Source organism: Pteronotus mesoamericanus, unplaced genomic scaffold (assembly GCF_021234165.1).
Source record: "Pteronotus mesoamericanus isolate MK-2021 breed Mesoamerican mustached bat unplaced genomic scaffold, CSHL_Meso_final contig_2, whole genome shotgun sequence".
Taxonomy (NCBI): Eukaryota; Metazoa; Chordata; class Mammalia; order Chiroptera; family Mormoopidae; genus Pteronotus; species Pteronotus mesoamericanus.
In genome coordinates this window covers 23,696,092-23,722,503 of record NW_026555084.1, presented here as the reverse complement: position 1 = coordinate 23,722,503, position 26,412 = coordinate 23,696,092, and the positions used below count along the sequence as shown (strand labels likewise).

Genomic DNA, 26,412 nt, shown 5'->3' with positions numbered 1-26,412 from the left:
CTGGCCTTGATCTTAGAAGCATGAATTCGAAAGCTGGCTGGCAGAGGTTTTTCCATTTGTATAGAGCAGGAACTTGCACCTGTGACCTGTACAGCGCCAGCCATACCCATCCACGCCTCTTCCTGCTGTTGTGTTTAGGAAAAAATTGTTCTTTGTCTTAGGAGAGGCTGTGGTTATTTGTTATGAGCCAGTGAAACTTAGGAGACAGAAATCCCAACATCATCACCTTTAATTTCTTTTGTGAAGTATTTTTTTTTTCCTTGCTTGGAAATCATCTCCTCTCTTCCTCACAAATGATCATAGTTGAACTGCATACTTTCTGAAAGACTGTCTTCATGATGCACAGACAGAAAACAGAGAGGAAATATTTAAATGCCATTTAATTATGAACTTGCAAAAAATAAATCTAAGTAATTCACCTCACAAAAACAGTTGATTTCATTATATAAACATAAACTGGTAATGATAGTAAATTGCATTCATATAGAAAATGTCTGTCAACTGCAATTCACTGTTTATCATACAGAGATAAATTTCAATCCATCTCCTTAGAGTTGAGCAAGTATAAATGCATTTTCCACTTAATGGGGCCTCTGCTGCCCTTGGCTGCACTGCTTGCTGTCTGGAGGTGCCAGACTTCCTTGGGCCAGCAGTTGTGGGCAATGTCAGCAGCTGGGTACTTGTAGGGCCGAAACTACCTGTCGCTGTAAGGAACCTTAGGCTGGAATGTGGGTGATATGTGTGGCAGTGGGGCTTGAAACAGAAGCAAGCCTAAGTACATGCACAGCACAGTCTTCCAGCAGTCACCTGTATAAGGTGACAGTGTGTTCCACGTACGAATGTTCCCTTGTCTCTGCCCACCTTCCTTGGGTTTGGTGGCTCTACATGGTAGAGTGAGGAGCAGGCGATATATAAACTGCAAAAAAGGCGGGTAAGCCTTGCTGCTGCAGGACTGCCCGATTACAGGTGCTCGTACTTAAAAACAAAAACCCACTGGTAAGCACATCTTTGCAGGTGTCCAAAATGCAGTATGACTTTTTTTTGGAAATCATGGCCTTCGGTTATTTTTTCCAATGAAGTACTGAGTTACTCTTTTTCAAAGGTTTAGAGAAAAACATTCAGCCTTCACAGCACTTTTAAATTTAAGCAAACAACCAATTCTGAACTCTCAATGCAAAGCTCCCCTTTGGAGATGGCTGTACCATTCCTGAACTTCCTTTTTTGTGATTAAGGTGGGTATCTCTCAGGCTTTTGGTCTCAAGGGTTTTCAGTCCTTCTTACAGCAAAATAAAAATATAGGAGAATGAACTGTCCCTCATGTATCATTCTTCAAATCAGAGAACAAAAGGGATTTTGCAGCAGCGGTTCATGGGAGCCAGGCGGTATGTAACATAATGCAGAAGAATGGCAAAGAGAAATCAAATTCTTTAACAGATAGACTTTTGTTTGGTATGTTCAGTTTTTATGCCAATGTGGAAAGTATAAGGGTTGACTTGATGGAAAGGAGTGTAGGCAGTTTCTATTTAGCATATTAAAAACACAGAATGATAGTTTTAGTCAGAAAGTGGTGATGGTTTCAGAGCATCTGAATTTTAGAGGTCTTACCCTGGTATGTTTCTCTAATGTTTTGTCACAGACTTTCCTAGCAATGTCAAGTAACTAATTAACAATTCCTCTAATTTTTATGATATGCTTCTTAGGGGCATGGGATGGAGGGAGGAGACAAGCAAATGCCTGTGCAGAATTTTGCATTAACCAGTTAATTTCTAGCAGTCTCCTTTATGTCCTCATATACCTGCCTCACTCATGGCAGCTTTAGCACTTTCTGTGTGGGGGGACTAGATATGTCTCCCCATCTCACATGACACACAGCCTTCGTCTGGAAGTCTTGGTGGCTCTCATGAAATTAACCTCAGTTTTAACTGAACAGACCTCCACTGGTCCCAGATCTTGGTCCTTGTGCAACTCAGCATGTCTGGCTGTGCTCTGGGGATTGGAGAGTGGGTGTCATCTGCGGTAGTCATGGGCAGTCTTTAGGTTAGAAGCTCTGTCTTAGCCTCACCCTGATCTGCCCTCTTGGCCAGTTTCCCCTCCCCCTTACACACTGGTGCATCAGTAACCCCCTCAGTGAGGTATGTTTCTGAGTAGGAGGGCCACCAGGCAAGTGCCCAGCGTGGGGTTTGGCTTAAAGTTGGTCGGATTCGTAAAATGTCAAATGAAAAGTGAGAGTGCTCCTTGACTTCTTGGAGTGGTGGTTCTCTACTGTTGGGGGCCTTGTGGCCCTTTGGCAGTGTGAGTTTTTGTGGAATATTTCCACTAATAATTTTCCACCATCACATTCCCTTTTGGGTCTGTGGGGACTTGGATGTAGCCCATTCAAGGAGCAGTTATTTAGGAAGCAGGATTGAAAGGACCCGATGCTGCTTTATTTCTGTTGTTCCTGTATATTCTGTTCCATTGGTTCCAGAAGTTCCCGCATACTTATCACAAGGCACACCCTAAATTTGTGGCTCAAAAAAATAATTTTCAGCCCTGGCCAGGTAGTTCTGTTGGTTAGACGCCATCCCGTACATCGAAGTCCAACCTTCAGTTAGGTGGATATTGGGGGCAGCTGATTAGGGTTTCTCTCTCACACTGATGTTCCTCTTTCTCTAAATCAGTGAAAAAACATCCTTGGGTGAGGATTAAAAAAAAAAAGTAGTGATCATCTTGTGTATAAATCTGGTAATCTGGTAAAGCTGCCAAGACCCTGATGCCAGTATTTTCTGAATCTTCAGGGCAGGGGGAACTTGGGTCACCGCATCAGATGTGAGACAGTGGCACTTACAGATAGGTACATGCATGCCGCCCCCAGGGAAGAGGGCGTGGGCTCTCCTTTTCCCCAAGCTGTTCTATTCATAATGTTGCCTTGTAAATATTGGGGATAGTTTAGGATGCTAGGAAGCATTCAGCAAACCATGAATATATTATTTACGTTGACTGATCCCTTAAGGATGGTGGTTTGAAATTTATCAAAGTGATAAAGAGTGTTTGAATTTCATTTGATAAATGTTTTCCATGGAAATGCAATTTACTTTCTCATTCATTTACTCTGCTTACATGTGGAAGTTTTGGTTCCTTTTTTTATTTTTTTCTTTTTAAAGATTGAATTGGTTCTAATTGGTTTATTACATTTGTTTACCAAATGCCCTTAGGAACATATAATATATTGCATTAGATACTTTGGGGCAGCACACGTGAGTGGTATCAGTGTGCCCAAAGAATTTGGTCTGATTTGGAGGACATTAAATACAAGGATTATTGTAACTAGTTTTTGTTTTCATGTTTAATTGCAAAAATGCAAAACTGAAGAGTTTCTCTCCTTTGAGTAAGTGGTATAGGTAGTAGTGAAGGTAGATTTGATTTCTGACTCTCGTGCCCACTAGCTGTGTGACCTCAGCGAAGTCACTCAATACTTCTGTCCCCCAGTTTCCTCATTAATTGTAATTTTTTTTTTTAAGAAATAGCTACCATTTAGTTAAATGTCAGTCACTCTGAATATTTCCTTTTATTAAGTTCATTATATAACATATTATCTCCTGTGTGTGCATAAGATGGTCTCAGGATAGATATTCAGAGCAAAGGATATGCAGAACAGGCCCTGTCGTACATTGTGGACTGAAATATAAGTTATGCACTCTTTTTGGAGAATGCCAGTTGGCTTGGTTCCTGGATGGCAATTAGGCACCAAACATCTACTTTGAACATATATGCCTTTGATTTAGTACACCCATTGTTAGAAACTTTCCCCAGGGACACATATACAAATGTTTGCCAAAATACCTGCATAAGGATGTTCACTTCAACCACAATGTGTAAGAGAAGGCTAGATAAGTGAATTATGGCCCCTCCATCTATTTAACAGGGTACTACACAGCCATTAAAATAGATGAGTTAGGTCTGCAGAGACAGACCTGGAAAAGTTCCCATATCAAAAACAGACAAAATAATGTCCATAATATGATCCCTTGTAGATAGGTTGTTTTATGTGTATGAGCCTCCTACCCCACCCACCATTAGCAGCACCTACAAAAAAGACCATACTAAACAACCGAGTCTTTAATGAATGGGGTATAGATTGGTGTCTGCTTATACTGGATCCATGCTGAGTTTCCTGGGAATTTCAATTAAAGGTTAAGTAATTCGTGGTGTAAGTTAGTGTAAGCACCTCCAACCCTCCCAGTGTTTGCACATGTCCTGTGAAAGTCACTTTTCCCGAGTGCTCTAATGTAGAGATCAGGGTTGATGCTGTGTCCTGGGTGTAGTGTTGGCCTCCGCTGGCTGGGATTTTCCTAGACACAGCTGTTCAGTGAGGGTAGAAAATATTTAGCCCTAGCTGGTGTGGCTCAGTGGATTGTGTGCCGGCCTGTGAACCAAAAGGTTGCTGGTTCGATTCCCAGTCAGGGCACATGCCTGGGGTGTGGGCCAGCTCCCCAGCTGGGGAGCATGTGAGAGGCAACCAATTGCTTTATCTCTTGCACATGGATGTTTCTCCCCCTTTCTTTCTCCCTTCCTTCCCTTATCTCTAAAAATAAAATCTTTAAAAAAAAAAATAGAAGGAAAAAACAAAACAAAAAAAAGACAATATTACTTTAGTCAGCTTCCTGAAACAGGTTTTCTTTGTCACTAAAGAATAGCAAACCTGTCCCTGGTTTGGGTTCATCTGGAAGAAAGGCAGTATGAATTCAAGAAGGTCTGAATTGATTTTTAAAAACATACATGTTGAGATGAAAGTTAACAAATCCTTGGTGGAAGTTTGGGCCATTTTGTTGAGTGAACAGAAGGAGTTCATGCTTCATTGGTTTTAAGATGTGCCCCCCAGCCCCCACTCCCAAGTGTTAACAATCTTGAAACAGGGATGTCTTAAAAATCAGATATGAAAAAAATTGGTTCATAGTTTTATTAGCATCCTCTTTTCTTTACTTTTTATTCCTTTCCTTTTCTTAGGGATATCAGATACAAGTGTAAAATGTGTTGGATTCAGTTTTATAAAAAAGTGGCAGTTTTAACCCAAGGTCCAGTATGATGGGCCAGGCACACTTCCGTCTTGTTTGGTTAAAACTAATATGTAGAGTTTGTGTATAAAAGATTCTTCTGATGAGCTCCCAACCCATTTCTTCTTTCTTTCTTTCTTCTTTAAAGATTTTATTTATTCTTAGAGGGGAAAGGAGGAGAAAGAGAGGGAGCGAAACATCAATCAGTTGCCTCTCATACATGCCCTGAACGGGACGGAACCCTCAACCCTGGCATGTGCCCTAACCAGGAATCAAACCCTCAACCTTTTCGCTTTTTCGGATAATGCTGAACTAACTAATAAGCTACACCCATCAGAGCTCCATTAATTCTTAAAATTGGTTCAAATATTACCCGCTAAAATTAGTTTATGTAAAAGGTTTAATGTTTAGTTTAATATGTTTTCTTTCAATAGTACAACAGTTTAAACTCTAACAAATCTAATTTTTTATTTAGTAGACACTAAATTATGGTCTTTTTAACTATACTGTGGTTGTTCATTTTTCCCTTTTTGCAGTAGGAATTCTTACTACATTCTTGCTTTCCCTGGAAAGATATTTTATTGATTGACTGATACTTAAAGACTTTTGGAGCAATTTTAGGTTCACAGCAAAAATAAAAGGAAGGTCGAATGTTTCCCATCCAATTTCTGCTTCCACACATGCACAGCCCTCCCCATTTTCAACATCATCTACCATAGTGACATATTTGTTAAGTAACTCAAAGTCCACAATATATATATTATTGTTCACTTTCAGTGGTTTACATTACATGGTTTTCAACTATTGGACCCATCACTGTAGTATCATATAGAATATTCACTGCCCTAAAAAAATCTCTGTGCTCTGCCTGTTCATCCCTGTTCCTTCCAACCTCTGGCAACCCCTGATTCTTTTACTGTCTCTTCAGTTTTGCCTTTTCCAGTGTCATATAGTCAGAATCATATAACTTGTAGCCTTTACAGATTGGCTTCTTTCACTTAGTAATACTATGCATTTAAGATTCTCTGCGTATTTTAATGGCTTGGTAATTCATTTTTTTTTAGTGCTAAATATTCCATTGTCTAGATGTACCACAGTTTGGTTTATCTGTTAACCCACTTGAAGGACATCTTGGTTGCTTTCAAATTTTGGCAATTGTGAGTAAAGCTCCTATAAACATCTATATGCAGGTTTTTATGTGGACATAAATTTTTATCTTCTTTGGATAAATACCAAGGAGTGTGATTGCTGGATCATATGGTAAGAGTATGTTTAGTGTAGCAAAGATGTTTTTACCAAATCTCTTCAATTCTTTCACATTTGTTTCTCATTGTGATTTCTAAAATCTTACTCCATCATACTTGTGGTTTTAGAACAAAGAGGTCCTTATAGCGTCCCTGCCTGCAGTCTCTTGGGAAGTACAAAAAGGGAGGGCCTTGGTTCTGGGGCGTACAGGGGATCCCGAAGCTCAAAGGCAGAGCATCATGGTAGCTCTATTCTTTGCTAGGTCTGCAAAATACTTGTGATGAAAGGAAATAACATTGTGACCACTTCCTTGTTTTGGGTACTTAAGAGGTGAAGCTTATTGTTATTATCCTTGCATTGTAATGACTACGTTAGCAGAAGATGTGAAAGAAAGGTATTGGTTTTGGAAGTGGATTAAATCAGGGAACTAGTCCTGGATAATGACCTGTCAAAGGATTAGGCAGCCAGGGCTAGCAAAGAAATGATTATGTATTTCTTTAACATACTATATTTGACCTAATTGTTCCGGCTCTTCCAGAAGAACTGGGATTGTTAGTGTTACCTGTTGTACCAGGTACTGTCTTGGTTCTGAAGGGATGTGTATTTCTTTGACACTGTTTCTAGCAGTTCTTGCATGTCTTGAAGAAAGCTTCTTTCCGAGCAAGAAGGAAATGGCCAGGTGATAACCTGAGGCATTCATGTTCCTTCCCCACCCACCCTGTGGAGTCTGGGCAGCCCTGTCATTCTTACTGTTGGTATTCCCTAGGTGAGGGAGAACATTCCTTTCCCATTCTGGGTCTGCCCCTACAGATCGACCTCATCCATTTTAACAGCTCTGTAGTGCCCATAATTTAGTACCCATTCCGCTCTTGAACATTTGGGTTGTGTACACTTTGCTATTATTGATGAGGTTGAAGCAAACTCCTTATTCTGAACTTCTCAAGATGCAGTGTGAAGCTTTTTGCTTTGAGGAAAAATAGCTTTGGTGGGTCTTCCAATTCCAGCTCTGTGGTAAGAGCCACTTGTCAGCTTAACAGAATTCAAGGATTTCCACAAATACCACAGCAGGCCTACCTGCAGCCCGTAAGAAGGTTACAAAATGTTTCCCCTCAGGTATGCTCCCTCAGCACCCTCCAAAAGAGGCTTCAGTCTGCCTTCCAGCACCATCTCCTGTGCCAGGACTATGCTGGCTTCTTGGTAGATTGTCTAGTATTGGCATCTACTGGAGGGACGAGGGACTGGCAGGATAAAGTCTTACAGTGAACTTTTTCTTCTAATTTAGACTTTGTTTGGGATACAAGGTCAGTGAAATTATTTAAGGGAAAGAGAAGTGAAGGTTTCTGTTCTCTGAATTGTCTGGCTGGCGGAACCACTTTGTCTTAAAGATGGGCCTTTTTCTTTTTTAAAATCTGGAATGAAGATAGTTATGCTTGGAGGTGATTATAGGTTGACTTTCTGTGGGACAGCTAATCCAACAGTTAATCTGTTGTCTTCAGTGAAATGACACATGTAAAGCTTTTGGCACCATAGCTGACATTGAATGATACATGCCAACTTAGAAGTGATGACTGCCCCCCAGCACAGGGGTTGTAGTCAGTATTGGGATAACTCTGTGTGGTGTCAGGTGGGTGTTCACTTCATAAGTTACATAAATGTCTAATCATGATGTCATACACCTGAAAACTTATATCTCAAATGTCACTGAAAAAATTTTTAAAGGCTGAAATAATTGTCCCCTTGTTGCGGAAGGCCTCCTCCCTTATTCAGCTTTTTGCTTGTTCCTCAGAGAATCACATATTGGAAGATGTGAACAAATGTGTCATTGCTCTCCAAGAGAAAGATGTAGATGGGCTGGACCGCACAGCTGGTGCAATCCGAGGCCGGGCAGCCCGAGTCATTCATGTAGTCACCTCAGAGATGGACAACTACGAGCCAGGGGTCTACACAGAAAAGGTGCTGGAAGCTACTAAGCTTCTCTCCAACACAGGTATGGGAACTCCCCGCTGCACTGGTGCTCCCCACACAGAGACAGCTGGCTGGGCTAGGCCACTCCTTAGTCTGTGCCGTATGGTTGGGTAATAGGAGATCAGGACTCAGGTCTTAAGACAAGAGTTTTGGGTGGTACGTCAGATTTCTGAGATGTTGGTCAGGCAAATTAAGTCCTCACAAACATAATTTCCTTCATGTGGGTCCCCTGATTAGAGATGGGAATAATTTTGAACACACTATTTAAGATGGACTTTTGAGGTAAGTCTTCTGTTAGTGAATAAATACTAAATTAAGGAATGTCCAATTATTAAAGCAAGGCCTCACGTTAATCTCACTTCAAGTTCTTAACCATCCAAATTCTATATTGTAGAACCTGGTCAGAGACGAAGATGATGATTTGAGTCTTTGTAAAATAAAGACATTTATTTCAACCATAAATACTTCTCACATAGGCAGAAGCAGAGGCCCTTCATCATACACCTTGCCTCTTTCTAAGGGAGGGACTTAGCGGGGCCTGAGAGAATGACGACGTCTGCTGGGCCAGCAGGGTCTGTCATGCCTCTTCTCTACACAGTTATGCCGCGTTTTACCGAGCAAGTAGAAGCTGCCGTGGAAGCTCTCAGCTCGGACCCCGCCCAGCCCATGGATGAGAATGAGTTTATTGATGCTTCCCGCCTGGTGTATGATGGCATCCGGGACATCAGGAAAGCAGTGTTGATGATAAGGGTGAGTAACTGCATTTCAGATGTTTAAACAGCTCTTTCTTATCATTCGCTAAACTTGTGCAATGCATCATTCTGGAACTCCGTAGATGCTTTGACAGTATATTAAAACCATGAATCTAAAAGCTGTTAGAATGAGATATATTTAATTACGTTGTCTACAATGACTTTTAGTTGCAAGTTAGAGCCCAAACTCCAGTTGAGAACAGGAGCTAGTATGAGTTGGCCTTTACGATTTAATTTAGGGCTAATAGTCACAACAATAGGAGGTATCCATTTGAGGTAGAGGGAAACTACAGAAAATAAAGGCTTTCAGTTAATTTCAGAGAAGGGAGATGTCCTTAATGCATGTTGAAGTTATTCTTCACATGGAGCACCCCTCTCTTTGAAGGGGTGACAGGCAGGATACTAGAACCTAGTGTTCATGGTGAGAATGAGGGTAGAACCCACTGTTCAGGGTGGCAGCTCTTGCTTGTGTTCCCTGTTTCATGGCTGGGCATTTAGCCATCTCACCACAGCGGAAAGAAATGCCACCGGCTCAGGGCCCCGTTTGACCCACCCTCTCAGCAGCACTTCTTACCATTTGAAGGTCCAGGGCCCCTTCTGGGCTTGTGTAAACAAACTGAGAAGCTACCAACCCCTCTGTAATGTACCCCCAGGGTGTTAGGCCTGGGTCTCACAGCTGCCTTTCCCACAGCAACTATCCTTCACATGCTGTTCTAAGCATAAGTATGTGGCTGTGGGAGCCAACAGCAGGGCCTGTGGGTGGCCAGGCCCTTGCCCATGGCATAGGCAGCTGTTTTGCTATGCTGTCAGTTGTGTTGGGTCAGAGAATTTTCATTTATACACACCTTTGAGGTTTGCTGGTCAGACCCCCCAAGGTAGGCAGGGATTCTGTCCTACTTTTTATCGCCTCAGCCTGATAGCCTGCAGAACCTAGCACACTGTCAGCTGGAAACAAAGGCTATTTATTCCTAAGGCAGTTGTGTTAGGCTGGACCCATTTCACATGCAGTGTAGAAACTCTTGGGCACTGCTCTGGGATGAGGGGGAAAAACTGTTGAGGGATTTGCCTGGTTGGCTGCTCATTCTTCCTGTGGGCCACATTCCACCTGGACATGTCGGGGTTGGAGACAGAGCTGGTGGAGCCTTTTGCTTTCTTCAGTCTTGCTGCTGATAAAGAAAAACAGGTGTTCTGCAGAGGCCTGGCTGAATGCAAGGTTAAACCCAGTGGCCATATATCAGTGGTGTAAAGGGACCCCTCCTGCCCGCCCCCCCGGTCACGTATACCAGTATTAATGAATGCAGCCCTTTTCTCCAGAGTTCTTTCCATGCTGGCAGACACCTAGAAATAGACCAAAAGAAACCTTAATGATAAAGAGGAAGTTAATGCCTTTGGAGATTTAAGTGGGCTGAAACTGCATACTCGCCAGGACGTGTTTGCAAATTCTAGAGTCCCCTTCTTGGGAAGCAAGTAGGGTTGTGCAAACTCACATCTTGGGGGCAAGCAGGCAGCTTGGATTCCTCTTCCAGCTCTGGAAGGAGTAAAATGGGCAGTGATGGCACAGTGTTTTGCATTCTGAAGTCAGACTCCAGGACCCTGCACTGACATGTTCTCTGTGGCTCACTGGTGTCTCATGTATTCTCTGCTGTCCTCACCTCATTTCATTGGGGGATAGGCCTGGCTGTCACACATGTACACACTCTTGGCGGTTTCAGGTGCCTTCTCACATGTCCTCTCCTTTGAGCCTCCCAGGAAGTTCTGGGGCTGGGCTTGGAGTAGGTGCTGGTGCAGATGAAGGATTTTGCCTCATGCCCTCCTGTCACAGGCAGGCTGGTCCAAGAGCCAGCCCTAGCTATTCTGCCTGCTGCCCCGGGACTGATAACTTGGAGAAGACAGCAGCTAATCGTGTGAGGCTGGAGGTTGTGCAAAATAAGAATTTTATTTCATAATTAAAGCAGAGCTAGGAACCACGAGTCAGTCAGTCCCTTTGGTATTTACTCAGACCTTAACTGCCACATTCCCTTTTTTCCTTTGATAAAAGGAAAAAAAAAATCATAAAAATACACTGTCAATTTTTACTCCTCAAAGCAACCTTTGGTATCCTAAGAGACGGCCCTGTATTATTTAATTCATTTAATTTTCTTGTCATAAAGTAGGAGTTATAAGAATCTGCTTAACATTGTATAAAATACCTCTATTTTTAATACCCTTTTCTACCCAGAACATTTTTCACCTTTGTGTTTAGATGCAACATTGGACAAGTACATTAAAAAGTAAAAAACTTATTATCAAAGAGAGTCTTGACTCAGTGTTGAAAGTTTAAGCCCCAGCCCCCCAGAAAGGACACCCTAGGCCCCGCAGGAAGTGTGGTGCTCTCACCTACTGCTTGTTGGGCAAACCGCCCATGTATGCACCAGCTAGGTAGGGTCTCAGGTGAATAATGAGTGATTTTAGCTTTATTATTTACACCTGTTTAGAATACTGCACATTAAAACTCAGAATTCTGAGTGTTCATACATCAGGCCCAGGGGTATGAGCTGAGAAGCTTGGGACAGCTGGAGGCCCAAGGTTGTGCCTGACTTATAATCTCTTTTTTGGTGGCAGACACCTGAGGAGTTGGATGACTCTGACTTCGAGACAGAAGACTTTGATGTCCGAAGCAGGACAAGCATCCAGACAGAAGATGATCAGCTGATAGCTGGCCAGAGTGCCCGGGTAAGGAATCAGTTAAACTTGTTCTGCAGACCTTCCCTATCCTTATCAGGTCTGAGCTTTTCTTTTCCAGGAAACCACTCTCAGTATTGTGAACCCCATTTTCCCTTTTTTTTTCCCCTGGCAGTAGGACAGGTATTAAACCAGGTTGTGGCACCTGCTAGTCAATTGTAGTTTCTTCCAAAGTGTCTCTTCAGCTGGGAGCAGGGCAGAAACATGGGTCCTGAGGCTTTGGTGTATGACTGAGTCCTGCATCAAGAGAGCCTGAGGATCTAATCAACACAATGTTTGCTAAGGATTGTGAAATCCAAAAAAACTATCTTTGCCCATCTCGATTATACCATGGGTATGAACTATTTATTTATAGGCTAAAAAAAATAACAGTGGTATGTTCAAGAAAATCAGCCAGAGCCCTTGCATTCATTTGAGTCATTAAATCTTCAATCAATACCATTTATGTTGCTGGGAGTATGCCAAGAAATATTTCTAAGGAGTCTTTTTTTCACTTCTCAAAAATAATTTTGAACAGCGAGTGCATCCCAGCTTTAGGCCCCACTTAGTCATGAGCTCTCTGGGAAGCTGAGTGGGGAGGAGCCCAGGGGGACAGAAGTGGGTAACAGGACTCCTCAGGTGCTGCTTTGATAAGGTTTAAATACCACTGAAATATACAAAACATATTCCTCAGCAGGTTCTCTCTTCTGTAAAATTTATATTCTAAAGCCACTTCCTGTTCACCTTGAAAAGTTGGGGAAGCAGGGCAGCCATAGGAGATGCTTGTTCAGCATTGGCTGGGAGCAGTAGCCCTTCTCTCATTTCCACGGCCAGAGACAGAGGATGAAACTTTTAAAGAATTAAAGTAAACAGGTTCAGTTCATGTGCAAGTGTGATCACGAAGCTTCCACGTTAGTCTTCTACCCCTCACATTCTTGTTTTCCTCCACATTAAAACTTGTTCTTGAAAGTGGACTGGAAATTCAGGCTGCCATAAACTTCTAGGCAAAGTGAGAAGAAATGGCCCTTCAGGCAAAATGAAACCTATTAAAGCATTATCCTATCTATGTTATAGATTACTCGGTGGAAATGTTTTTGGCTAATGCACTGTGAGAATGTCATATTCTCTTCATGTAAGAGCTTTCTGTTGCTTCTGATTTTAGGCAATCATGGCTCAGCTTCCCCAAGAGCAAAAAGCAAAGATTGCGGAACAGGTGGCCAGCTTCCAGGAAGAAAAGAGCAAGCTGGATGCTGAAGTGTCCAAATGGGATGACAGTGGTAATGACATCATCGTGCTGGCCAAGCAGATGTGCATGATCATGATGGAGATGACCGACTTTACCCGGTGAGCGGTGCCCAACCTCACCAACTGCCCGGGGGCAGCTCCCCTCCCCACAGGTCACGTCGGACATGGAGGACTGCACTGCTCTGCAGCCGTCTTCTCTTTTCTACCTTTCATTGTATATGAAGCTTCAAAGGGCTTCATATACAATGATCCATGTTCTCTTTTTTTCAGAGGTAAAGGACCACTCAAAAATACATCAGATGTCATCAGTGCTGCCAAGAAAATTGCTGAGGCAGGATCCAGGATGGATAAGCTTGGCCGTACCATTGCAGACCATGTAAGTGACAGACTTGCCACGTGGGTCTTTTATGTTAATCCAGGGACTCAGGCAGCCGAGCGTGGTCCATTCCTGAGACGACAATAACAATAATTTTCATGGGACACAACACTCTCCTACAAAAGAAGAAACGTGTGCAAAAAAAAAAAACATTTTAAGGGTTTCTGAATTCCTGTTTCTTTTGACAAGCCTTAAGAGGAAAGCCCAGATTGTACTAGAGTACATCCCTGGAGCAGGTGTGTCTGTCCTGAAATCTTGACAGATAAAAGCCAGCCTCTACTGGTGACTTGTTTATTCTGAGTTCTCTTCTGAATTTAAGCTCTGGGCAGGCGCTGCTTCTGCAGCCAAACACACTAACACAGGTATGTGAGTGCCTCTTCTGGTGGATTTACTTCATACAAGAACCAGGCTGATGTGCCCAGTTGGGGCCATACATGTATGAACTTAGCACTGGGGGTTCTCAACTACCAAGTCTTCATAAACCCTTTATGAAAAAATGTGGTTCCTACCTCCTGGAAAGTTTACATTTTCCTTGATGCTCCAAGACTTATTAGAGACACTGTTTCTCAGTTACAGTTCTCTGCAGTTCTAAGCCCTTCCCTCCAGCCCCTTTCCCTGAGGTATCCAGCCTCTCAGCTCACATCCCAGCGCCTCACTCTTCAAGCCAAGGGTTCAGAACTCATCCTGACTCCCCTCTTTCATGGAATCCAGTGCTTAGCTCTGGCATTTCTACTTGCCCCAAGAATCTTGACCCATTCAGTCTTTCTTCTCTTCCACCACCAACTCAGGCCAGATCTCCACAACCCTGCACCTGGACTATTTCTTATGGCCTCTCCTTACTGATTTCCCTCACCTCTCTCCACTCAGCTGTCAATAGTCTTCCTGTGTGATTGTCCTAAATGCCTATTAGATGTGGCTCTGCTGTGCTCCTGTAGGCTCTTTAGGATAAAATTCAAAATTTCCAGCATGGCCTACGGGTCCCTTTATACCACCCTCTCACTCACTGCGCCCACTCTCACAGAGGGAAGCGTGTGCTGTAAATACGTTAGAGGTCCTCTGCATTTTGTTCTTTGGGTAAAGCTTCCTCAGCTGACCGTGAGCTTTGGCACCAAGACAGGAATTGGGCAGCAGCTACCCTAGTGAAGACCTCACGGTCCCCAAGTACTTTTTTTCTTGCTTTGATTTACTCTTCCTCCATTTTTGCCTTAGGAGAACCTCTCCTTTCATCAGATATTTACAGTGTATAGCATAATCGAACAGATAAGAGTGCCTCAAGGCAGAAGAGGAATTGGGATGGTTATTACCTAGCTCAGAGCATTCTTGACTTTTCTCCAGAACCAAGCTCTTGCTGAGGCTTTTTCTCACCTTTAGGGCCTCAGCCCAAGCAGAGTAGCCCAGGGCTGTGACTGCCCCAGGTAATTGGGTAACTCGTCTCTCATGCCCTTCGCTCCAGCAAGGAAAGAGGAAGCCTCTTGGTAGCTTTAGAAATAAAACTAGTTTGAGAGGTTTAGAAATAGTCCCTGGGGGTGGGTGCTTTGGGTCTGGCCTGGGGTGTGCTGTGCTAAACCTGCTCGCCCTTCAGTGTCCAGACTCGGCCTGCAAGCAGGACCTGCTGGCCTACCTGCAGCGCATCGCCCTCTACTGCCACCAGCTCAACATCTGCAGCAAAGTCAAGGCTGAGGTGCAGAACCTTGGTGGGGAACTCGTGGTCTCTGGGGTAAGTTTCACCTGTGAAAAGAAGTGGTTTCTTTTCCTGCCCTGACCTGGGAAAGTGTGCTGTGGAAATCCCTGAAGTTTCTTCTTCATCTTTGGAGGCCAAGGGCTGCCCCTCCATTGCTCCCTGCTGAATCGCAGTTCTGTTTAGCACTGTGTGGTATGTGACAGCTGGAAGCCATTACGGAGCTGGCCTCTCACTGGGAAAAGGTACTTGTTTATCTTCCCCCACAGAATTGAGCCTATTCAAAAATTGCAGAAGACATACCAAGACTTCTTGAAATCTCTACCTCTCCAAGTGCCTGAGTAGTATCCCCCCTTGTCTCTTTACCATGTCACAGTTCTGACCTTTTGTCACCTGGGGCAGGGCAAAAGTAGTCTGTGTGCTGGGCTCCACTAATTCCCTTTCAAAAAAGCTTTGTATTAGTGTACATACTGATACCCTTTGCTCACCTGCTACAATGTCGGTCAGTGTTCCTGGGCAGGACCAAAAGCGGTGGGTTTCTGTCTGCGACGGCTGACCCCTCCAACTTGAGTGAATAAAAACCTGTTGAAGGGGGTGGGGGCAGGCAAGGTGATAATGTCTTAGATTTTTGTTACTATTTATACATTTTTTTCAAAAGATCTGCAACAGGTGTTTTCAGGGTATTTGGGTAAGAGCAGCCAGCTATTGGGAGAGAGTTAATTAGTAATGGGACTGTTGCCAAGCCCTGCCCTGGACAGGGAGAAGTGGGGGCTCCCTCCTCGCCCAACCATGGGGTTGGAGGTCAAAACTGTGCTTTTCACTGTCCCATGTTTGTATCTCTTAGGTGGACAGCGCCATGTCCCTGATCCAGGCTGCCAAAAACTTGATGAACGCCGTGGTACAGACGGTGAAGGCATCGTATGTGGCCTCCACCAAATACCAGAAGTCTCAGGGCATGGCTTCCCTCAACCTCCCAGCTGTGTCCTGGAAGATGAAGGCACCTGAGAAAAAGCCCTTGGTGAAGAGAGAGAAACAGGATGAGACGCAGACCAAGATTAAACGGGCATCTCAGAAGAAGCATGTGAACCCTGTGCAGGCCCTCAGTGAGTTCAGAGCCATGGACAGCATCTAAGGCTGCCCTAGCCAGCTGTACCCACAGCTCAGAGCTCTTAAGATCAGTCTCTGTTCTTCACTCAAATGTATTTGCTAAGGAGACCACTCATGTTAGATTCCACAGGGAATACATATTTGTGTTTAAGCCAGTCACAAATACTTTTAGAATTCAGGAGCATATTTTTAGCTATATTTTTTATAAGCTTAAATAAAAATAAAAATTCCATAACCAAAGAGAATCCCACAGTAATTTGTAACACTCTTGACCAAGTTGTGTAGTGTGGCATTAAGGTTTGAGAAAAGGGGAGATCTGACTCACCCTTTGTTCAGGGAAGGGCCTCCCACCAGCCCTGGGTCCCAGCAGGTTGGCTGGTATTAAATGACCAAAGATGACCCAGGGTAAGCAAACTGGGTATCTCAAGAAGCTGTTCCAGGAGAAGAAATGTTCCTAGAAGGGGCCTGAGAGGGACAAACCACATGAACTCATAACATAATGTATCATTGAAGAAAACTGATTACTCTTTTTATGATATGAAATGAAAATTTTAATGCATGGTTACAATTACTAATGTACTCTGCTGCAGGACATATTATAAAGTTGCTTTTTTTCCCTTTCTTTAGCTTCAAATGCAAATACATCATTGGGCTCACTTCTAATAATTGCAGTGTTTCCTGCCTTGGGCTTGTAAGAGAAGCCCAACAAAATAGTGTTTGCTTAGGCAATAATTTAGACTTTACCTTATTTGTGATTAATATAGCGATTACTATAGCTACAAGGTATAATTTTACTGTCTTATTTAAATTTTATGAATTTGAATGTTTTTACACTAACTTTTCCCAATAAAGTCCACCTTGAAACCACGTCTAAGAAGCCATAGTCATTTTCCTTTGCCTTCTAGAAAAGTCAAGTTTTACATGAAACATCTGGATTTTGCTCACAGCATCTGCAGTGTCCCAGCAAGGAGACTGTGTCTGTGCTCTAAGCCAAGGGCTGCACAGCCTGCGTTCATAGCTTCCAGGCCAGCACACCAGGGAGGACTCTGCACGCCCACCTTGGGAATTCACATGTCCACCCTTCAAAGGGAGGGTCGAAACCTTGGAGGCATCCTGAAAGTCTCCATGGATGGCACCCCCTCTCTCTTCTGAGTTGTTCCCATCAGCTTACAGTCATACCTGGATAACAGCTGCCTCCAAAATAAAAACCATCCCAGCTCCATGTCCCTTCCCACCTTAAGCAAAACTCCCTAAGGAGATGTGTATGATCAGCCGTCTTCCTCATTTCCAGTCTTTCTGCCATTCCAGTCAGTGGTCATCCTGGCCACTCTACTCTGTCCCCTCTATGAAGGGAGCTGTCGCATCAGATTGATTGGCTCTTCATCTTACTCATCCTTCTTCCTGGGAGCTCCTCACTTGCCTTCCAGAACACCCCAATCTGGTTTTCGGTCTTACTATGTGTTCCTTCACCTTATCGTAGTCATTAGAAGTTGTGCTGCCCAAGGGCTCAGTACCTGGGCCTCTCTGGCTCTACTCATTTCCAATTTTAACCAGACTCCTGGCTTTAAGTACAATCCAAATGCCAACCTCCCCTGTAACTTGACTTTTATAACTGCAGGCCAACTAAACTCCACATGGATTTATTATTAATCTCAAACTTGACCTCTCCAAATTATCTTTACAATGTATGCTGGCCCAACGACCACTTTCCACTTCTGTTTACTATCACCTGGTCATCATCACACTAGATACATATTGCTGTGTAACAAACTGCTCTGAAACTTAGCAGCTAAAAGAAACATTACCTCAGTTTCTGAAGGTCAGGAATCCAGACACCGCTTACAGGGAGGTTCTAGTTGGTCTCAGGAGGCTGCTGTCTCAGAAGGCTCAGTGGGCTGAAGGGTCTGCTCCCAGGCTCCCTCACGTGGCTGCTGGCAGGCCCAGGTTCCAGGTCATGTGGGTTTTCCCACAAAGAAGCTTACATTGGCTTCCCCAGAGGGAATGATCCAGGAGAACACAACCAGGTGGGAGCCACGGTGTTTTTCTTTTTTAAACCTCTACTATCCCATCGCTGCCACCATATTCTGTCAATCACACACACACTGTGGGAGGAGACCCCAATCATCTGAACCCAGACTATGGCAGTAACCTCCCCATCAAGCTTCTGTGATCATCCTGTTCCCCATTCCTTATTCCCCATTCAGTCACAATAATCTCAGTGAAACAGGTCAAACTGTGTCACTTTCTTAGCTCAAACCTTGCAGTGGTTTCCATCTCCCAGTAAAAGCCAAAGTCCTAAATGCTGATTTGGTCTCTTGGCCCCCTCTCGCCTCTACCCTCACCATTCTTTGTCACTTGCCCTTTGCTCCTGTGGTTCCACTGCCTAGAATGCACTTTCCTCAGAGACCTATCTATGCTTTCTTAAGATCTCCAGATGTCTCTTCCAAAGTCCCCTTACCGAGAAGACCTTTGATAAATCCTTACCATGACTTCTCTTAATAGCACTGAACTTGCTTTACATTTACAAGTCTATTTCTACTGTAAGCTTCACAGGGGCAGGAAACTTGATTTTGTTCATCGATTCTCCAAAGCCCAAGGCACTGACTGCATCTTGAACTCCAGTGGGGCTGGACCCAAAAGGCTCTGGCCTTCCTCTACTTGCCTCCCCCAAACCTCCAACTCTTAGGATCCAAGCTGACCCTTTGGAACATTCTCATGGCTTTTGTTGCCATCACTTGTCACGTTCCAAAGCTGTCTTCCAGGCTCGAGCCCCAGATCCGTGTCTGTCCTCAGCTGCTTTGCTGCATTTGCTAGATGTCCTATAGCCCAGCGCCCCAGCAGGCCCCAGCTCCCACCTACTTCTCTCCCACAGAGGCCAAGGCTCCACTCCTCATCGCAATTGCTGCAGTTTCCTAAACCAGCCTACATCAGCCCCCAGCATCCATTATTCGTTTTCTACCTAGTAGCAAAGGAATCTTCCAGAAACACCTCCTAAAAAGTCAAGCCTCTGCATGAAGCCTTTCTAGGCCACCCATGGCCCACTGCCCACCTGGCAGTGGTTCCTAGGGCCCCGTGCTCTCCCTGGTGAGCCCATCACTTCATGTCCTGGCTATATCATCATCCCAAACTTAATACCAATATATACTTAAAAGACTAAGTATTGCTTGACTGCACCTCCTCCTAAACAATACCTGTGAAATGTCTGATGTGCTAGTTACATTTTTTTCTAATATACATCAAAATAACATTTTGAAAAATGTTCATGTATTATCCAAAATCATCCAAGTACCACCAATGAAACAGACTCTTAGTCTTCTTCACCTCATCACCCAGCAAAGGGCTGGTATGTGCTTGAGAAATAGTTGTTGAACCATTCAAACCATTCATTGATTTAAACCAATCTATTAAAAGATACTGGAAGGCAAAAGGTAGGCAACTGAGGAAGCACCAGGGGCCCCACCCAAAAATGCCAAAATCTTCCATCCTCTCAGACAATAAAGCAGCGTGGCCTGGGCTGAGCACCAGGGAGACTTGGCCTTGCCTTGGGAGCATTCAATCCGGCCCCTTTGCCCCCTAAGAGAATGGTCTCCCCTTGACATCCTGAGGCTTTGTGCAAACAACCCTCAGCGACACCTCCATCCAAGACAGCACCTCACCGGCACGGCACTCTGGGCCTTCATACCTGCTCTGGCCACCACCTGCACACAGGGACTTCAGAGTCCAGCTCTCCTCTCAGCTGGCAGCAACTGCCCTCCCTGCCCTGCTAACCAGACCGCATGGCCTCCTATGGCCCCTGGGCAGATACTTCAAAGGCCCTACCTCACCTCTGCAGTCTTGATTCTGAGTTTCCAACCTCCACCCAGGCCAAGGTCACCTGTCCACTGAAGGAAGAGAGAAGGTGCCATGTGCTGGGCAGGCCCAGAGCCCATGTCAGGCCTTCACCCACAATCCCCCACCTCATCTTTACAATCTGGGGGGTGTCAACACCACTACCATCCCTCAACCTTTACACCCAAGTCACACAGCTGGCAAGCAGCCGGAACCCCTTCCGGTTTCAGAACCCACACTCTCCAAAGCCCCCAGGTTCTGGCCTTCCCTCCTGGAGCTCCAGCGGGCAGTGCAGGGGCCTGTGCTCCCCTCCCTCCACCCTAACCTTTCTCCCTAACGACCGACTAGCTGGCAACTCCCTCCTACGCCCGCCCACCCGGATCTGCCCCATGCAGGTGGGCGGGAGTATGCCTATTAAGTATCGGACTTTGCCTATTAAGATGCATGAACTCTGCAGGTCCCTGGCTTGTCACTGGATCCTGGAATACTCAAGATTTTGCCCCCACAATTTTCCCCTCTATTTCTGCCCTGCCAAGTTTTCCTTCCTCTTGGGTCTTTCTCATCAGCATACAAAGCATGTAGTTAAAAAGTCAAAAACCTTCCAAGTCCTCCTCTAATTAGCATATGAAGTTGGTGGCCACCCCCTCCCTCCTTTCACACCTCTAGATTTCCACACCCCCCACCTTTGACTCCTCCCCTCCTCACCTCATTTCACCTCGGTGGCATGCTGTTAAATGTGGAAAGAGCTCTCCAGGATAGGGGATGCGCGCACGCACACACACACATATATTACTCCTATAAAGGAACTGTAGTACACAATTCACAAATATAACAAAATACACAATACTGTTTACTGTAAAATTTTTATAGCCAACAGATTCTCACAGGCGTTTGTTAATTTCTGTTGAAATCCCGCATCCGCAGCCAACTGACAGGTGTAACTGACAAATGAGTCTGGTTCTGACCAGAATGCTGGTTGATCCTGTGTTTACCTTAAGAAGTAAGATGAAAGTGAAACAACAAAAACACTGGTGGGAACTTCAATTGATCACCAGTAAATGACTTCTTTGCTAAATCAGGTAATAATTGTCAACTACTGTAAGACAATTCCTTCAGTGTTTTGTGCTATCAACAGATGCCACTTGCAAGTTTAATTGATCTTATTCTATAACATTTAAAACATTTTCTTCATCACTTTCTTAAGTCTAGACCATCAACAAAACAATAAATTAAGCCTTTATTTGTAGGATTTCCCAGAACCAGGGTGGAAATACTCCCACCACATCCCATTTCCAGCCACGAAGATGACGTCTGGAAGGTGGAGTTGGGAAGATAGGTGCATACTGTTGGGTATGGTTCCCACTACCCATATACAACAGACATAAGTAATTGCAAGAGCACAGATAATGGTCAACTGTAAAGGAACTAGGAAAGTTGGGTATTCATTACCTTTAAAATTTTAAGTTTTTAATTTATAGACAGTAAAATTAACTGTTTTTGGTGCACACTTCCGTGAGTCTTGACAAATGCAGAGAGTTGTGTAATCACCAGCACATTCAAGACAAAGCACGGTTCCATCAACCATCCTCTGAAGAGTCCCTTGTGCTACCCCAATGTAGTGGAACTTCGCCCTACCCTTATCCCTGGCAAACTCTTTCCCTATAATTTCACGTTTTCCAGAATGTCACAGAAGTAGAATTATACAGTACACACACAGCCTTTTGAGCCTGCCTTCTTTCTATCAGTGCCTTTGAGGTGCACACAGGTTGCTGTGTGCAGCAAGTTAATTCATTTCCACTGCAGAACAAAGCTGCACTGCATGGATGGGCCAGTTGGTCTATCCATTCCCCAGGTGAGGGACATTTGCACTGTTTCCAGGTGGTTTTTTTTATTTTTACTAATAGAGTTGATATAAGCAGTTAAACACAGATTGTCATTTATTTTGGCTAAACAGCTAGGAGTGAGACTGGTTATGCTATATGGTATATGTTGAACTTTATAAGAAACTAGCAAACTGTTTCCCATACTGGCTGCATCATTTTGCATTCCTAGCAATGCTGCTCTGCCTCCTCATCAAAACATGATACTATTAGGTTTTTGGTTAAGGTTTTTAATGTTTTTCAACCACTTTAGTAAGTGTGTAGTATAGTGTCTTGTTGTGGTGTTAACTTGCATTTCCCCAACAACTAATAATGCTGAGCATCTTTTCACATGCTCATCTGTCATTTATATTTATTTGGTGAAATATCTTGGAATCTTTTGCCTTTTTAAAATTGGATTGACTATTTTCTTTATTTTTATTTATTTATTTTTAGAGAGAGGGGAAGGGAAGGAGAGAGGGAGAGAAACATCCATGTGAGAAAGAAAAACTGACTGGTTGCCTCTTGCAGGCACCCTGACCAGGGACAGAACCTGCAACCCAGGCATGTGCCCTGACCAGGAAGCAAACTGTTTTTACCTTTTGCTTTGCAGAATGATGCCCAACCAACTGAGCCACATCAGTCAGGGCTGGATTGACTATTTTCTAATTGATGAGTTTTGAGTATTCTTTATATATCCTGGATATAAATCCTTTTATAGATATGTGATGTGCAAATATTGTCTCCCCGCTTGTGGCTTATCTTTATTTTCTTAATTTCTTTCACAGAACAAGTTTCTAATTTTAACATAGTTAATTTTATCAGTTTCTTTTTTTACCTTTACGAATTGTGCTTTTGGTTGTTGTATCTAAGAACTCTTTGCCTAACTCAAGGTCACAAAGACTTGTCTCTTGTTTTCTTCTAAAAGTTTTATAATTTTTCATTCAGGTCTATGATTGCTTTCTAGTTAAATTCCGTATAACATGATAGACATAGATCAAGGTTTGTTTTTCAAAATACGACTGTCCAGCCCTGGCCAGCGTGGATCAGTTGGCTGGAGCACCATCTCGCACACCAAAATGTTGAGGGTTTGATTTCTGGTTAGGACACATACCTAGGTTGTGGGTTCGATCCCCAGTTGGGTGTGTATGGGAAGCAACCAAGCAATGTTTCTAGCATGCTCTTTCCCTTCCCTCTCTAAAATGAATACACATATTTTTAAAGTTTTTAAAGTATGACTTTCCAGTTGCTGCATCACCAGTTATTGAAAAGATTATCCTTTTGCCACTGAAGTGTCTTTGCACCTTTGTCAAAAATCAATTAAATGTATTTGTATGGGTCTATTTCTGAACTCTTCATTAAGCTTTTTGGTAACTGGTATTTGTGGGAGGCAGAATAATGGCTCCCCAAAGATACCCACTTCTTACTCCCTGAACGCTGGGAATATGCTATGCTACATGGCAAAGGGGAGTTAAGGTTGCAGATGGAATTAAGGTTGCACATCAGCTGATTTTAAAATAAGGATATTATTCTGAATGATTCAGGTGGGGCCAAAGTTATCATAAGGGGCCTCAAAGTAGAAAAGGTAGGCAGGAGAGTGAGTCATATGAGTACTGGACTTGCTTTTGCTGGCTTTGAAGAAGGAGAAAGGGTCCACAAGCCAAGGATTGCAGGCAGCTTCTAGGAGCTGAAAAGGGCAAGGATATAGATCCTCTTGGAACTGACAGGAAGGAATGCAGTCCTTCCTGTTGATGATGGCTCTGATTTTTACAGTGTGAACACTGTACATTTCCAACCTATAAAACTGTAAGATAATAAATTTGGGTTGTTTTAAGGCACTAAGCTCTTGCTAATTTGTTATAGCAGCAATAGAAAACTAATGCAACGAAAGACAGTGTTTTTCAAGGTATTGGTCCATCATTTCTTTTAAGTTGTCAAATTTATGGACCTAGCGCTGGCTGGGGTGGCTCAGTGGACTGAGTGCTGGCCTGCGAACAAAAGGGTCGCCAGTTTGATCCCCAGTCAGGGCAAGTGCCTGGGTTGAGGGCCAGGTTCCTGGTAGGGGGCACACAAGAGGCAACCACAGACTGATGTTTCTCTCCCTCTCTCTCTCTCCCTCCCTTGCCCTCTCTCTAAAAATAAATAAAATCTTTAAAAAATTTATGGACCTAGATTTGTTCATAGTATTCAATTATCCTTTTAATGCCTATAGGGTCTACAGTGATATCACTTCTTTAATTCCTGATATTGGTAATTTCTGTCTTTTCTCAAAGAACCATATTTTCATTTCATTGATTTCTTGTATTCTGTGTTCAATTTTATTCGTTTCTGCTCTTTATTATTTCCTTTTCTTATGCTTTCTATGAGTTTAATGTGCTCTTCTAATTTTTAGAAATTACTTTTGCTTTTTAAAAATATTAATTATAAGTTTACATAATTTAATTTTTAATAATGGCTGTGTTTAATAACCAGCTCACAATGTTTCTGAGACCCATGTGGCTTACAGGCTGCTACGAGTTGGCTCCAGCACACACTCCTTCCATGTCTGTCTTCACCTGTGACCTCGTCTTCCCTAGGCTTTTGATTCTCCAGCTACCTACTCAACCTCTACACTTGAATGTCCAACTGACATCTCAATAAAACTACATCCAAAACAATGTCTACCATGAAGTCTTAATCTCTACCCTTCTCTCTTCCTGCTTCTGGAAACAACACCTCCAGGCAACCATTTGCTCAAGTCCCCAAGTGAGGCTTCATCCTTGGCCCTTCTTTACTCATAAGCCACATGCAGTTAGTCAGCATGTCCTCTCGGCTCCATGTTTAAAATATATCTGGGAGCTCCGGTTGGGTAGCTCAGTTGGTTAGAACATTATCCAAAATTTGCCAAGGTTGCAGGTTAAATCCCTGGTCAGGGCACATACAAGAATCAACCAATGGATGAATAAGTGGAACAACAAATTAGTATCTCTCTATATATAACAGTCTCTCTCTCTTTCTCAAATCAATAAATAAAATTTAAAAAACATACATACCTAGAGTCTGACTGCCATGCTGCCTTCTGTATCACCATCTCCCTGATTCAAACCTCCTCAACTCTCACCTTGATTCTGCAGTAGACCCTAAACTGGGCTCTTGTTTCTGTCCTCGCTTCTTTGTCTTCTCTTGTCACCACAGCAAATGATCCTGTTAAAATGTCAGTCACATCGAGTCTCTCCTCCACTCACAACTCTCCATGGCTCCACTCTCAAAGAAACCTCCATCCTCACTACGGCTTCCGAGATCTGCCCTTCCCCTCTCGCTTACTCTTCCCCCTGCCACGGACTCTTCCTTTTCTTCCAACCCCTCCCCACGGCCAAACCACCCCCCTCCCCATACTCCTGCCTGAGGGCTTCTGCATCTGCTATTCCCTTGGTCTACAAAGCCCTTCCTCTGATCCCCATGACTCACAGCCTTGCTGCCTTGCTTCCTTCTGTCCACACTGTATCTCCTCAGGGAGGCCTTCCCTAATACTCTTAACTGCTTCTCGTGCTTTATGTTTCCTCATGGCTCTAGCACTCTTGTATACTTACTGGTCATGGTCTGCCCCTCCCCGGTACTTACCATTTCTTGCCCTGGAACAGAGCCTGGCTCCTACTTAGTCCTAAATCAGATTTGTTTTGTCAATGAATTTGTGAATGAGTGAGAAGCAGCCAGGAGAATGCCCAAAACCCTCCCTTGGCTCCTGGCTCCATTAGGATCTGGGTATACTCCTCGGCAAGGCTGGCAAAGCACTGGAGAACGTGGTCTCCTTGACCTCTGTGGCTTCACCTTGGGCCCCTCACGCCCATCACTTCCAGCTACAATGAACTTGTGTGTTCCTCAGGAAGACCACGCTCTCTCACCTCAGGCCTTCCTCTATGTTCCTGGGGCTGACCGGTTCTGGGAGGCCTTCCCTGACCTCCTCAACTTGTTCAGGACACGTCACGTTATAACTGCCTCTCCCACCAGACTGTGAGTTGCCTGACAGTAAGGCCTGTTACTTACTGATCTCAGAGCTCTGAGGCCTAACACTGAGTAAGTGCTCAGTAAATACAATTTGAATGAAAGAATGAATGAACAAGTGAATTATTAAAAACCAAGAGAGCTGAGTGATGGGATGGGGGACCATCCCACTCCCCATTCCTGTCATCCTTCCACACAGAGGGCCTGGTTCAGCCCAGTACAGGAGCAAAGAACTAACAATGAGGCAGGGCCTATGAGGTGTCAGCAAGTCACAGCTCTCAGCCAGTCCTTCCAAAAGGCCAACAGCCCTGTGGCCCCACAATGTGAGAGGGGTGAGGGAGGAAAGCAGCCTGCTGGCTCTGGCAGGAAGAAGTCACATCACCCCGAGTACTGATGGCTATGACTCCTCCATTACTGTTTCCTGCCTAACTTCAAACCCAGGCCACATTCCTTGGCCACAGTTCCCAGGATAGCACTCGGGGAGGCAGAGAGGGTCTCCTTCTAAACCTGCAGACAACAATCAATGATGAACCACTGGAACCAGAACCCACACCCAAGCAGCCTGAGCAGGGGGTTCTGCTAGACGGCCCAGGACCAGGCAGTCAGAGGTCCAGCCTGAATCTGGATGAGGCCAATGAGCTTA

General features: G+C 44.0%; 1 protein-coding gene across 1 annotated transcript in view; it reads left to right on the top strand.

The window, feature by feature from the left end:
• Nucleotides 1-16,969, top strand: part of CTNNA1 (catenin alpha 1) — a 170,358-nt gene extending 153,389 nt beyond the window's left edge. The window contains exons 12-18 of the mRNA XM_054568386.1: nt 8,065-8,265; nt 8,842-8,993; nt 11,597-11,707; nt 12,858-13,039; nt 13,211-13,316; nt 14,899-15,033; nt 15,839-16,969. Of these exons, the coding sequence (XP_054424361.1) occupies nt 8,065-8,265; nt 8,842-8,993; nt 11,597-11,707; nt 12,858-13,039; nt 13,211-13,316; nt 14,899-15,033; nt 15,839-16,126 (1,175 nt within the window). The 3' untranslated portion in view covers nt 16,127-16,969. The remainder of the gene's footprint in view (nt 1-8,064; nt 8,266-8,841; nt 8,994-11,596; nt 11,708-12,857; nt 13,040-13,210; nt 13,317-14,898; nt 15,034-15,838) is intronic.
• Nucleotides 16,970-26,412: the final 9,443 nt, after the last annotated feature.